The sequence below is a fragment of the Mytilus californianus genome, unplaced genomic scaffold (assembly GCF_021869535.1).
Source record: "Mytilus californianus isolate M0D057914Y unplaced genomic scaffold, xbMytCali1.0.p SCAF_2, whole genome shotgun sequence".
Lineage (NCBI taxonomy): Eukaryota > Metazoa > Mollusca > Bivalvia > Mytilida > Mytilidae > Mytilus > Mytilus californianus.
In genome coordinates this window covers 77,449,216-77,463,397 of record NW_026262668.1, presented here as the reverse complement: position 1 = coordinate 77,463,397, position 14,182 = coordinate 77,449,216, and the positions used below count along the sequence as shown (strand labels likewise).

The window sequence follows — 14,182 nt, the reverse complement described above, 5'->3', positions numbered from 1 at the left end:
CCTAAACACAAACTTTTACTTGTAAACAAGGTTCAGTGAACCTTGACAGGGGATGGGGCCAAATAATATCCATGGAAAGAAGACTTGCAAATGCTAATACTATCATAGACTTAACAATAGTGGTTCCACTTAAACAGATCCAATCAAAAACTTTTAACTTGTAAAATATTCAAAGTCAATAGACCATGACTGATGGGTTGGAGCCAAATGATCATCATGGAAATGAGATGTGCCAATGCTTATGCATCTGCATACCAAATATCATTGACCTACCACTAGTGGTTCCCTATAAACTGACCTTATCACAAACTAATACATTGTTGACGCCGCCGCAGCCCCCGTTGGAAACAGCATACCCAAGTCTCGCTTTTTGACTCTTGTCAAGGCAAGACAAAAATTAAGCTGTCCAACTGTATCATGCCTCCATGATTGATACAGATATATTTGGACTAATGCTATCTATTGACTCATAAGAGGTTGTTGCACAGGCTTTTTTCTGTGCACACAGTGGCACTATTCCTACAGTAGTCGCCACACACCTAGTAAATGCTATAAGTTATAACCAAATGCTTCTCCAGTTTCGTATATAACCAGGTACCTCTTGTATAATAGTATAATATGTTAAGCAGTATACATTATATATCACCAATGTTTAATTAAGGGTTATCCAGAAACAGGTCTTCAATTGTATTATTATTGACTGAAGTGTTGAAAACTATATAGCTATAAATTTTATTGGATGAAAATAATAAAATAACAAGTGTCAAGAAAACAACAATTTAACATAAAAGTAAACCATAACATAACAGTCACAAAACAACCAATGTAAACTTGTAAAATAAAGGAATAACTTTTAACCAGAAGTCCGTCAACACAAAGCTTGGCTGCTTGGGTAAGCCTTTACCTAGAATTTTTTTTATCTGATTGAGGCAGATCTTAGCAATTTTTCACAAAATAAATTGTGCACTCTTTTATGCCAGTGTTTGAAGTAAAAAGATCTCACCCTGTTTCTTAAATATTTTCTACAGTGGTACATTTCCAAGCATTATGAATAAGAATCATTAACAGTAGCATACTAAATCACATTGTTGTAAATATATTATGTTTCATTTTTTGGGGTACTTTACAAAATTTTGATATAACAAATTTTCTGTTCTATTGCAACAACAAAAATATTAAGACATTCGTCTTTCCTACTTTGCACTGCCATATCACTTTTTACTACATCTAACAAGGAACTCAACACTAAAATATATAAAACGTCAAATTAAGTGAAATGCGACTCAATTGAGGTAGGCCCTACAATCTTCTTCAAAATAAGATACTGAGATTTTTATACAATGATATACCATTAGTGTATCAAAAGTCTGTCATAAACTAATCATCATAAAAACATAAAGTAAACAGAAACATTGGAAATCTTTTACAAAGATTCAATGTTCACTGAAGAGAATTGAAAAGGTTAGGCATAATATATTGCTTGAAATTTACATGAATTAATGCTATTGCTCAATATGTATCAAATATCAATGGTCTATTATAAGTACTTCATAACTGCACATTATCACATAGGAGGCTCTAATATTCCTGCCAGTTTTTTTGGTATTTTAAAAAGAGAAGATGTTTTTCAATCTATTTTAAAAAGGACCAATTTCACAAAAATCTTTATTTCCTTTATGGATATACCGGTATTTGGTCTCTCCTAATGCAGATCAATGTCTATTAAATGTCCTGAGAGGCTGATTTCTATTCCTAATAGTTGTATGTTCTGATGTCTGGCCTTGATGTTGTACTTGACCAATCCTTGTTGTTGCCTGGCCTTGAAGTAACTGTCGCCTGGTTGTCTCTAACTCTCTTTTGGTCCTAAGTATCATTGTGCTGAAATTTTGTTAAAGTACATTGTATTCATTTAAAATTTTTAAATATACACAGACACTTTTAATAAGTATATTTTCAACCTTTTTTCCTTTCTGATAACTGAAGTTCAGTTGTCATTGCATAATTAATATTTGGTCCCTCACTGGTGTTATTGTACTGACAAACTAGAGGAGCTTAAGAGCCTGTGTCGCTTACCTAGTTCTATGTGCATTTTCAACAATGGACACACTCCAACATTCTTGACTAGAATAGAATTCATGACAAAAATCTCTTTTTTGTTGATCTTAAAATTGAGAATGAAAATGGGGGATATATCAAAGAGACAACAACCTGACCAAAGTATTGCTGATAATTTTTTCTGTTTACAGTTTCTATCTTCTTTTGTTTTTGCCAAAATCATAGAAAAGGGAAAAACAATCATTATTTAAGGGCAATCACTACTATCAAGAGTCGAATTACCATTTCAACTTAATAATAGATCTTGTCGTGTTGATCATTTGTGCTATTCAAAGTTTCTTTCTATCTTCTCTAGTTTTCCAGATAATAGGTAAAATCTTTAAAAAAATTGGTAAAATTCCTTATTTATGGGCTATAACTCCTGTAAGAAGTTGTTTGACAGTTTTTGTGTACTCAGACAATAGATCTCATCATTCTGGACATTTTTGCCTCCTGTGTCATTTTTCTCTATTCATAGCGGTTTTCATGATAATAGACAAAACTTGCATTTTATCCCCATGTTCTATTTTTAGCCATGTAAGCCATGTTGGTTGGCAGGCGGAGTGGTCGGACTCATTTTTATCCTGGATACCTTAATGATGATTGTTGCAAAGTTAAGTTTAATTTGGCTAAGTAGTTACAGAGAAGAAGATTTGATAAAATTTAACAGACGATGACAAAGGACTCTTAAGTGATAGACAAGGGGATCTAAACTGTATTAAAACATTTTAGACAAATTGCAGAAATAGTTTGATTTGCAGCACTTTCATAAAGCATATCAGTGCCTTAAGAATTGAAAAACAATACATATATTGTATTATTTGTTTCACATTTTTCAAAATATATTATTTACTATTTCCTAATATTTGTCCCATCCTAGTGTTCCTTTTTTTTCATTAAATCCTAAACATACATTTTCAGGAATTTGGTAAGTGACAAAGAGTTGCCATACAATATTGTTATAAACAGACTTGCAAAAATGACCAGAAGTCGTTAATTTTTTTCATATCAAAGCTAGGAACCATTTCAGCAAATATGAAATTTACACAAATTTAATGCTTTTATCATACTGTAAAAAATTATAAGTTATCTACTCTAAGTAAATGATAAAAGTATTTATTAGATGATTATTGGTTAAAACAAGCATTTAGAGAGTATTGCATGGCAATACATAGTCCCCTAAAATTTATTGTACTGGAACAAAATGACAGAAAAAAGTGCTGAAAACTGATTACTTGTGTGTTTTTTCTAACTCCAAGGACCATTACTCTGTACAACATCATCATACCAGAACAAAAGTCAACTTGATCTGTAACTGGTCATGACAAAACAATATAACTATTATCAAATCAATATCTTCAAGCATGACGAAAAAATGTGTGGAAAACTGATTACTTGCATGAATTTATTAAGTCCAAGGACCATAACTCTGCACAAAATCATCAGACAGCTACAAAATTCAAATATGATCTGTAACTGGTCACAATAAAACTGTATACCAAATATCAAATCAATATCTTCAAGCACAAAGAAAAATAGTGTGGAAAACTGATTTACCGCACTGACGATGGACAGACAGACGGACGGAATGCAAACCTAAATCATCTTCGGCTTTGCAGGTAGTGGACTAATAAAATCCTGAACAGTATCATTATTGTTGCTACTTGTCTAGTATCACAATTCGTCTGTTAATAATGAAACAAGCATTCTGAGAGTGTTGCATGGCAATACATAGTCCCCTACCGGTCAAAAATTCATTGTATTGGAACAAAATGCTTACTAAATTGGTAATTTGTAAAATTTTCTATATTAGGTCCAATTATCTCCTGGTGCAAATATTGAGTACTAAATCTGTTTATACAAAAATATATGAAAAGTTTTTCTTGTGAATATAGTTTCACTAAAGTAGTTGTATCAACAAGATTAATAAACAGATCGACAGTGTGATTTCTATTGTTCTAAAAAGCATAACAAAAAAAGTATAGAAAACTGATTATTTGCATGATTTTTTTAAGTCAGAGGACCATACATTTGTAACTCTTCAAAAAAATCATCCAGACCAAACAAAATTAGAACTTGATCTGTAACTTGTCATGGTAAAACTATATACCAAATTATCAAATCAATATCTTTAAGCAGGAAGTGAAGAAGTGTGGAAAACTGATTTGCCAGACTGACAGAGGGAGGGACAGAGTGCAAACCTAAAGACCCCTTATGGGATAACATCAACTTTCAGTATTAGCAGTTATAATAATGTGACAATGTGTAAAATTAAGATAACCAGTGCACAAGAGGATACTGTCAAACAAAAATCATGATGTGTTCACATTTCATATTTTTCTAAAACAGTTTACTGTGAGATATTTTAGAAAAGACTATGCTTTCTTTGACCTATAAATGCATCAAACCTCAAACAAACATTTATATCTATACTAACTTGAGCTGAGATAATTCTCTGATAAGACCTTGAACAACAGTTATACCATCATGAAGAAAAGGCTTCCTGAAACATTCACATAGTATTTTTTAAATTATTTTAATATCAGATCATTAATTTTACAAAAAGAAAGGTGGCATCATTTTCCTGTCTCACTAGTAAACCAAACCAAATATAGAACTACAATGTAATTCTAAATTTTACCACATTTGGTCAAAGAGTTCTTTAATTTCAATCTACAACTACACAAAATTATTTATTAAAAGCTTAATTATACCTGTAAATACACTGAAACTGAACTTTGTTTGTTAATTAAAGTCTATGACACATTAAGATTTTGAATATAACTATTCTCTTAAAACAAGTTTAAATCTGACAGGGACATAACTCTTCCTGTCCTTTAACCCTCATTTCAAGTAATGATGTATTGCACTATTTCTTTTTGATTAAATAAAACTTAATTGAAGTTATAATTCAGTCAACTTACTTCAGTATGTTGATTCCTGTCATAAAAATCTCTCAAGTAATTGTTATTGAAGTTTTAACAGTGGTGAAAGCTATTTCTATTTTGCATTTTAAAAATTTTTAATTTTTATTGTGTATCTCTTTGGTTTAAATGTAAGTCTGCCTCTTTAAATAAAATGTGAATAACATATAATACTGTAAATTCAAAAATTATGTAGTGCTTTTTTTATTTCGATTACTGAAAAATGGAAAGAAAGGTGAGATTAATGATTGCGATTTCAGGAAAATATAAATACAAATATGTATAATATATCAGAATGCGAGTTCTTATTATAGCGATACTAACCGAGTCACATTATTCACATTAATAAAAATCTAACAATAATTTCTGAATTTACAGTAAAACATTCAGAACAATAATGGCATACTAATATAGTTATAGAAAGTATCTGAAAATCATTTAGTTAATAGTTCTCAGAAGTGATTTATTACATTCTTCAACATTGGTAAGAGCATGGTACAAAGAGTTATATCTGAATTTTTTTACTTTAATTAATACTGTTAATATTTTATCATTTTATCCTGTTTAGCTGGATTATTTCTGAGTTTGAAATAAAAATTATTTTATCTTAAAGGGTATTTATTTTACTATTGAATAATGCAAATTTGAAGTGATGTAAGAAAAAAAATAACTGACAAATCATGAGATTAGTATATTTTAAAATTTATAGTACCAAAAAGCCAAAATCCATGATTTGGAACCCTGAAAGTCCAATTTTTAGTCTAGATAATATACTAGTAGGTCATAACCCTAAAACAAAATATATCAGATCTGCCAAAATAACATCTCTTTGTATTTTATGGTCTATTAAACTAAATATTTCAGATGATACATTGTTCAATTGGTACTTAATATTATCTTTAGAAACCTTTAAATTCCAGTGAATTATTTTGAAGACATTTTTTGTTTTGACCTTTACAAATCAGGTGTTGAAAAGATGCAGAAATGTCTGAATATTATTTGTTTATTTTGTGATAGTTTTGTCTTCAGTTGTTTTTCTTTTCTCCTGATGTAAACACACTAAAAAATATTTAAGATTTAATTGGGTTGAAATATATAGCAAATTCTCTGGCAATAAATAAAACGTGTTTAAATCATCATAAAATGAAAATTTCTTTCTATTGACATAGAGTTGTTTAAAATCCAACCAGAAAAGACCTCACAATATTATTTTGAAAATAAGCGGTTTTGTATGAAATATTTAGCGAAAAATCACACCTGACAAGTACTTATTTCAATGCTCTGTACTGCAGATTTGTCAAAGACATTACACAAAACAACATATGATACCCAATTTATTTTCAGAAAACACAATATGTAAATTTGTCCATTTTATAACTTACTATTCTACCCTGATTTGTTACCTTTCTATCTTTTCTGGTAATGTGAACTCTTCAACCCAATCTATAGTACATAACTGTGAATCTGTTATTTCTTCTGATTCTCTACTTTTATCTGATAGATAAAAATGTATATTATAACATACATAAACAATAAAAAAAACAAAAAAATTCTCCTTTTTTTTTTTTAAATAATGCAATAGTGCAATATCTTCTGGTATCCTACCTTTCAGGATTTCATTCTGAACTTTAGTTTTTATATTACTATATATATATATATATATATATAATAAAAACTATAACACAATTTTCCATACGTTGCGGCCATTACGGCCTTCTTCATTGGAATAAATTACAACACTGAAACAACATTTACATCGATTGGATACATTACGTTATAATAACTACTATGACGTTCATTTGCCGCGTTTTTTTCTTTTTTTTATAAATTTTTTCACTATCGTTCATACATTGTGTTGAGTCCATCAGGCTCTAAAGTTTTTAATTTTTTCATCCAAAAGGCTTCTTTAGTTTTTCTGTAAATTTCTGTTCCAAATACTCTTTCTATGGCGGTAACTTTTTAATTTTTCATCGAATAATTATGCTGAATGAAGTGGTTTGCTACCGGATCGTCTGTTTTGTTTGTTCATATTTTTGAAAAGTTCAATAGCATCCGTTGGTAAGTTGTATCACCCGTTTGTCCTACATATATAAGTTTTTCGCATTTTATATATATATATTAAATGATGTTAAACAAATCATATCAATCTATTCTGATTTAACTAAAACAATCTTTAACGTTATACAAATTAAAAACTGAACCATTATTCTTAAATATAATTTTAAAATTTCAATGTTGACCTAGGTTGAGTATTTACAACAGAGACTGCATGTGTGATATAAGCTGGTACAGTTCTAAGATTTCACAGGTGACGAAAGTTAAGATATTAAGTTATTACAACAGAGACTGCATAGATATACATCCCTAATGAATAACAGTGTACACTTTGAACTGGTATAATTCTAAAATTTCAAAGTTGATGAAGGTTATGTAATTACAACTGAGGCTGCGCATTGATACATCCCAAATGGACAGCACTGTGAGATTGAACTGGTATAAATCTAGAATATGAGAGTTGATGAAGGTAAAGGAATTACAACAGAGACTGCTTAGTTATACGACCCAAAATAAATAGAACTGCTCCTTTTCATTGATCCCATTTGGTGCCAACATTTTTAATTTTCATGATGGTAATAGTCTGTCGATTGAGATCTGCCTAAGTATGACCAGAGGATCTAAATTGTGGACTGAGAAGAAGGTCTGGCTTGCTTTCATAGTCACTACGATGGTTGTTCATACTGGCTTCCCCAAGGCCCAAAATTCTTAAAAATTTGCTGGTGAGAGCTGATTTATCCTCTAAATCAGGCTCTTTCTATGGGCTCTTGCAAGGGTTGTGGGAACAAATGAAGTCTGACCTGCAAGCAAATACTGAATACCCATACTTTTAACAATCACTCCGGTGGTACGGAATATACCATATTTTGCAATGTTAATTGTAAGTTACAAATGCTGTGTATCTTCTACAGTGTAAATATGGTAAACAGTATGTTGGTGAGTCAGAGCAGCCATTTCACAAACGTATAGTTTTAACTTGTGACATCAAAGAATTAAGCTCATGTTAAACTTATGAATTATGAAATACTAAGATGTAAACATAACTATGAAAATTTATATAGAAAACAACAAATATTTCTGAGTTTGAAGATGAAAATTTCATGAAATGGATCAGGAAATAAGATACAAGAAATTTTTTGAAAATTTTATAGAATAATACGGAAAATATTGAAAAGGGCATACCTTTGTCCACATACATACATCTATTTAACAATTCATAATATCAGACAGAGGAGCATATCATCCCCATCCCCACCACTGGACAAAATCTATGAAGCACTTAAAATATCTTGACATAGCACTTTAGAATATATATGGTTTAGGATGAGGATCTGAAGAGTTTTTGATATAATTAACGATTGAAGATTTAACAGGGCACGGCATAAAATAAAGGTGTATTATAAAGGTATTGTCATGACAATTAAGAATGGTTTTGGGGTTGGGATATGAACAGTTTTCATGATATTTAACAATTAGTGATATGGAAGGGGTTTGGCATGTCTCACAGGGATAAAACATATGGTGAACTAGAAAGGTCTTATTAAAGCTTTTTAGGTAGTATATGTTTTTCGGGTGGGAATCTGAACCATTTTTGAGGGGACAAGGCAAACCCTTAATAGCATTGAAAAATGTTTTGCCATGACAAGCAAGAATTCTTGTTTTTTTGTTGACATATAAAAATGAAGGATCTGACCTTGAGCTTGCAGGTCAAATTTGAAGGTTATAAGTAATCTTCCATGGTATGAAACAATGGTCTTGATGTACTGCATCTGTGTATCAAATATCAAGAGCGTTAAAATGAAAAAGATTAATTATTCTTAACTTGAGGTCAAAGTTCACGGTCACACAAAGGTTGATCATAATAATATGTGACACATCATCTTATGGTAATACAACTTCAAGCCAAATATCATAAGTCAATGTATAAAGATAAAAAAAGTTTAACTTTAGCCCAGACAAGGATTGTATAAAACAAGAACAAGAACAGAAGACTTCTGATTTTAAAATAAGTGGATGTGGTATGATTATCAATGAGATAACTATCCTACAAAGACAAAAGGATAAGACTTTAAAACATTGTGACTGGTAAAAAAAATGTTTTCAAAAGGACTGAGGATGAACTGTAAATGAAATAATTATTACCTAAGATTTTTGAGGTAATAGAAACTTTATGAAGGTCACAATTTGAAATTTGAAGGACAACTTCCTTATCAGACACAGTGATTTCAGTATCATCTGTAATGGCATAGTTTTCCATAGGTTTCTCAGAGCAACAGTTTTCTGATAACTTCTCATCGTTTGATGATTTCCTGTCCTCCACTGAGGAATTATGTTGTACTTCCAACATGCTCTGAATATTCTTTGAAGTTTGTTGAGCTTCTTGTTTTTTAGCTTCTGTCATGCTAACACTGTTACCTTTATGTTCATCTTCAAGCTGTGCAAATACCTGTGTCAGTTCATCCTCTATGGTTTCTTCAGGTATGAGAACTTGTGTCTCCTCAAAATGTCCAACTTCATTTTCTGAAACCTGTGAGCAAGATTTATTTTGGGAGACAACACATTCTGACCAATTGTCTTTTTCCTCTCTACTTATTTCTTTCATACTTATAGTTGACAAATATCCAATTTCATCTTTAGCTTCAGATAAAACAATATTTCCACTATACTCGGGTTTATTCTCAACTTCTGTTGGAACCATTTTGCAGCATTCATCTTTAGACAAGATGTTTGCATGATCTGTAGAAACAATTTCAGAGGGATAAACTATCAACTTATTCGTATATGTTGACCTTTCCAATGGAGATCTAGATTTTAAAAAAGGTCTGTCATCAAAGTCGTCTGTAATTTTATTTGGATTAAGTGACAATTCATCAGGATGACCTACTGGTGTATCTGACACTGGACTACTATCTATGTTGGGTGCATAGGAAATTTCAATGTCAGTTTCAATCATAGCATCGCTACTATTGGAAGGTACCGGTAGAACTAACTGATCTGCACAGTCAGAACTTAGTAAATGTTTACAATTTTTACTATTCATTTCAGGTTTCTGGTCTAAATTAACAGTTATCTTATTTGATGTGCCAACAGGTATTTTATCTTCAAAAAGAACATTTTCATTCTCATCTTCCTGCAATTGCTGATCAGTATCTGTCACAGAACATATTGGTGAAGCAGATTCAAAATGTTGACTTTGTATTGTTTCAACCTGACTATTTTGTCTACAATATAATAAAAGAGCTGATTTTCAAACTTGTTTCAGACATTACTGATACAAACATTCGTTTAAATTTCATCATAATCCTTAAAGAAAAGTACATGTGAAAGCACTTACAATGCAATTTTCCATATAATTAATATTTCCAAGGGACATAACTCTTGTTGATCAGGACTAATTTTCCAACTTGTCAAAGACATATAATAGTGCTGATATAAACCTTTGATATAAATTTGATAAAAATCTGGCAAGTATTGTACATGTTAGAGTGCTTATGAATGCAATATTCAATACAATTAATATTTCCAAGGGGCAGAACTCTTTTAAAAATTGATAATCTGCAATGATTTAATCAATTGTCCCAGATATTGCTATAATTAACTTTATGTATAAATTTTATTAAAATCTTGCAAGAATTTTACATGTGAATGCGCTAACAAGACCTGTGGTCAGTTTCACAAAAAATCTTATGACTAAAGTTGATCGTAAGTCATGAACAATTCATTATACTTAATCATCTTTAATCATCAGAATTTTTGTGAAACTGATCACTGATTCACAGACACATGCCCAGTATTTCTTTGTCCCCTGTCAAATTGACAGCAAACCAGGTTGAACAGTTCATAAGTTATTGCAAGGAAACGACTATAAAGTGCCATTTTCCAAACTAATGAAGGAGCACAACTCCTGAATGGTAAAATTGAAAATCATCTATAATGAATATGACATTCATTTTGTCAAATCCATTTTTTTTGCCAAAAATGCAAAAAATTAAAGATTGTCACATAAGGGCAATAACTCCTATAAGGAATAGACTGACAATTTCGGAAACTTTATTAATTTGTAGTACTGGTCATGCTGATAATTTTTGCTGAATACAGTTTTCCTTTATCTACTGCAGTTTTTACCAAAAATATTAACAAGAGTGCACTCTCTGAAATGTCTCGCCTGTTTTTACTTATCATTGATTTCATGTTGAACGTCTGTAATATGAAGGTTTTACTACAAGTATCACATAAACTTAACATTATCAATATTCTAAGAAAATGAGGTCATGGTCTGATTTACAATGCCAGACAGACATGTACACATTACAATCATTCCATACACCAAATATAGTTTCACTAATAGTACCTGAGAAACAGATCAAACCACAAAATCTTAACATTGACCAATGAACCATGAAAATGAGGTCAAGATCATATGAACCCTGCCCGACAGACATATACACCCTACAATTGTTCCATACACCAAATACAATTGACCTATTGGCTATTGCTTATAATATAAAAATAAGAAGATGTGGGATGATTGCCAATGCGACAACTCTCCACAAAAGACCAAATGACACAGAAAATTAACAATTATAGGTCACTGTACGGCCTTCAACAATGAGTAAAACCCATACCGCATAGTCAGCTATAAAAGGCCCCGAATTGACAAATGTAAAACAATTTAAATAAGAAAATTAACGGCCTGATTTATGTACAACATAATGAATGAAATACAGCAACAAACGACAACCACTGAATTACAGGCTCTCCTGACTTGAGACAGGCACATACAGAATGAGGGGGGTTAGACTAGTTTGAAGGCGAACCAACCCTCCCCCTAACCTGGGACAGTGGTGTAACAGTACAACCTAGGAACAAACTAAAAATCAGTTGAACAGGGCTTAATTAACTCATCAGATCGATACAAAGAAGAAATATCTGAGAAACAGACAAAACAACAAAAACTTAACATTGTCCAATGAACCATGAAAGTGAGGTCAAAGGTCAGATGACACCTGTCAGATGACACCTTCCAGCTGGACATGTACATCTTACAATCATTACATACACTAAATATAGTAGACCTATTGCTTATTGGACTTGACCACGAAATCTTAACCTTGTTCAGTGATCCATGAAATGAGGTCAAGGTCAAGTGAGAACTATCCGACAGTCATGAGGACCTTGCAAGGTGCACACCTACCAAATAAAGTTATCATATTACTCATAATAAGAGAGAAATCATCATTACAAAAAATTTTTTTTTTCAAGTAGTCACTGAATCATGAAAATGAGGTCAGGACTATAGACATATGACAGACAGAAACTTCATATCATCAGGCATCTTTTTACAAAGTATGAAGCATCAAGGTCTTCTACCTGAAAAATTAAGCTTTTAAGTAATAAGTTAACGCCGGAGCTGACGGATCACTATCCCTATGTTTTGCTTTCAGCGACAGAAGTAGCAGTCGAAACAAAAATAAGGGCACTAACTCCTCTAAGAGGTCACTGATAATTATGGATAAGTTATCTCATTCAGTTTTGTCCTGCTGATCATTTTTCCTGCTTAAAGTTCCTCTTTTGCTTTTACGGTTTTCAAGATAATAGGCAAAATTTTTTTTTATAAAAATCATCATTTAGGGGCAATAACTCCTACAAGGACATAACTGACAATTTCAGCCATGTTAACTTATTTGTGGCTTTGTCTTGATGATTATTTTTAAATCTTTTTTACAGCTTCTGTCTATTTATTCATATCTACATTGTACGTAGTTTTCAAAATAATTGGCAAATACAAAAATGGATTACCTATAAATATTATTGAGACAACTGTTCACATTTGTCCATGTGTTTCATGTATGCCTTAGAGTTGCAGGAACAATACTTTCTCAAATTATTACACTATATTTGAAACAAGAGAAGTTCAAAATAAAATATTAAATCTTTATGTATTGCATTTGTAACAGATCACTGACTCCTCTTTAAAGATTCAAGTATGTCATATTACCCAGTATTGCACAGTATTATCTGGTAAAGCCCAGTAGAACCCGGTTTTTTCAAGTATTTCCTTCTGGGCTGGGCAATACTCATGAAACGTGAATTTTTGACGACCCTGCCACTGGTGATTCAAACTATCAGATAACAGGAAGTAGGTGTCTGACAAGCTGCTGACTTAATTTGAAGTTATTCAGTTCAGTAGTACTGGAGAAAAATGTGAAGAAAATTTTTATGTTCATTCAACATACTGAAAAATTCAGAAATTTCAAAGTACACAAATGTATTGGCAAAGTAGGTATTCGACAGCTCCTAAAAGTGCACACATGTTACAACTCATCGCTGCAAAGGTGCTGACCAAATATAGTCATTCTGTTCAGAGAAGTACCTGAGAAAAGTGTGACAGAAATATTTGGTGGACAAACTAACAGATTAGTAAAATACAATATATATACATTGTAGCCCACACAGTTGGGGTATAAAATGCATTTTCCATTGTTAATATCAATTAAATAGTACATACTCTCTTCCAACAGTTGAAGACAGCTTCTGTTTTTTCCCAAAGGCTGGTACTATCTTCTTATTTTCATCATTAGGAAGCTGACTGTAATTACAAAGTAAATCAAATAATACCATTAGTAGTTTAAATTAAAAAGGTTTATATTTTAATTTCTAGTGGCTATTAAAGGGGCATTAGCTGTCAAATTCATGTTCACCGATTTGACCCAAATTCTCATATTTGATTTATGACATACTTAAACATATCCAAATTACAAAAAGTCTAAAATAAACTTTACAAAGCATGGACTCAATTATATGTATCAGTATTTCATGTGTCTATTTTAGTCTAGACACCATTAACCGTTTAGATGACCTCTGAAGACTGCTGACGGTCATATAATCAAAATACTGTAAATTCAGAAATTATTGAGATGTTTTTATTATTGCAAAAAATGCGACAGGGTTATAATCGCAATAATTAAAACTCGCATTTTGAAATTTGTTATATGAATCCAAACAGGATTTTTCTGAATATCGCAAAAATTAAAATCGCATTTTAGTCTAAAATGACAAAATCACAATAATAAATTCCAAACCAGGAAGGTTTAGTTTCAGTTGCTAGA

At 31.4% G+C, this 14,182-nt stretch overlaps 1 protein-coding gene across 5 annotated transcripts in view; it reads right to left on the bottom strand.

Moving 5' to 3' along the window:
- Positions 1–720: 720 nt before the first annotated feature.
- The window catches only part of LOC127728239 (uncharacterized), a 29,917-nt gene continuing 16,455 nt past the window's right edge, over positions 721–14,182 (bottom strand). For 4 of the 5 annotated variants that reach the window (XM_052235504.1, XM_052235506.1, XM_052235505.1 and 1 more), the window contains 5 exons: positions 13,582–13,662; positions 9,216–10,294; positions 6,422–6,512; positions 4,532–4,597; positions 721–1,878 (listed from right to left, as the gene is read on the bottom strand). In XM_052235504.1, coding sequence (XP_052091464.1) covers positions 1,713–1,878; positions 4,532–4,597; positions 6,422–6,512; positions 9,216–10,294; positions 13,582–13,662 — 1,483 coding nt within the window. In that variant the 3' untranslated portion in view covers positions 721–1,712. The remainder of the gene's footprint in view (positions 1,879–4,531; positions 4,598–6,421; positions 6,513–9,215; positions 10,295–13,581; positions 13,663–14,182) is intronic. The other variant, XM_052235508.1, reaches the window with a different exon arrangement.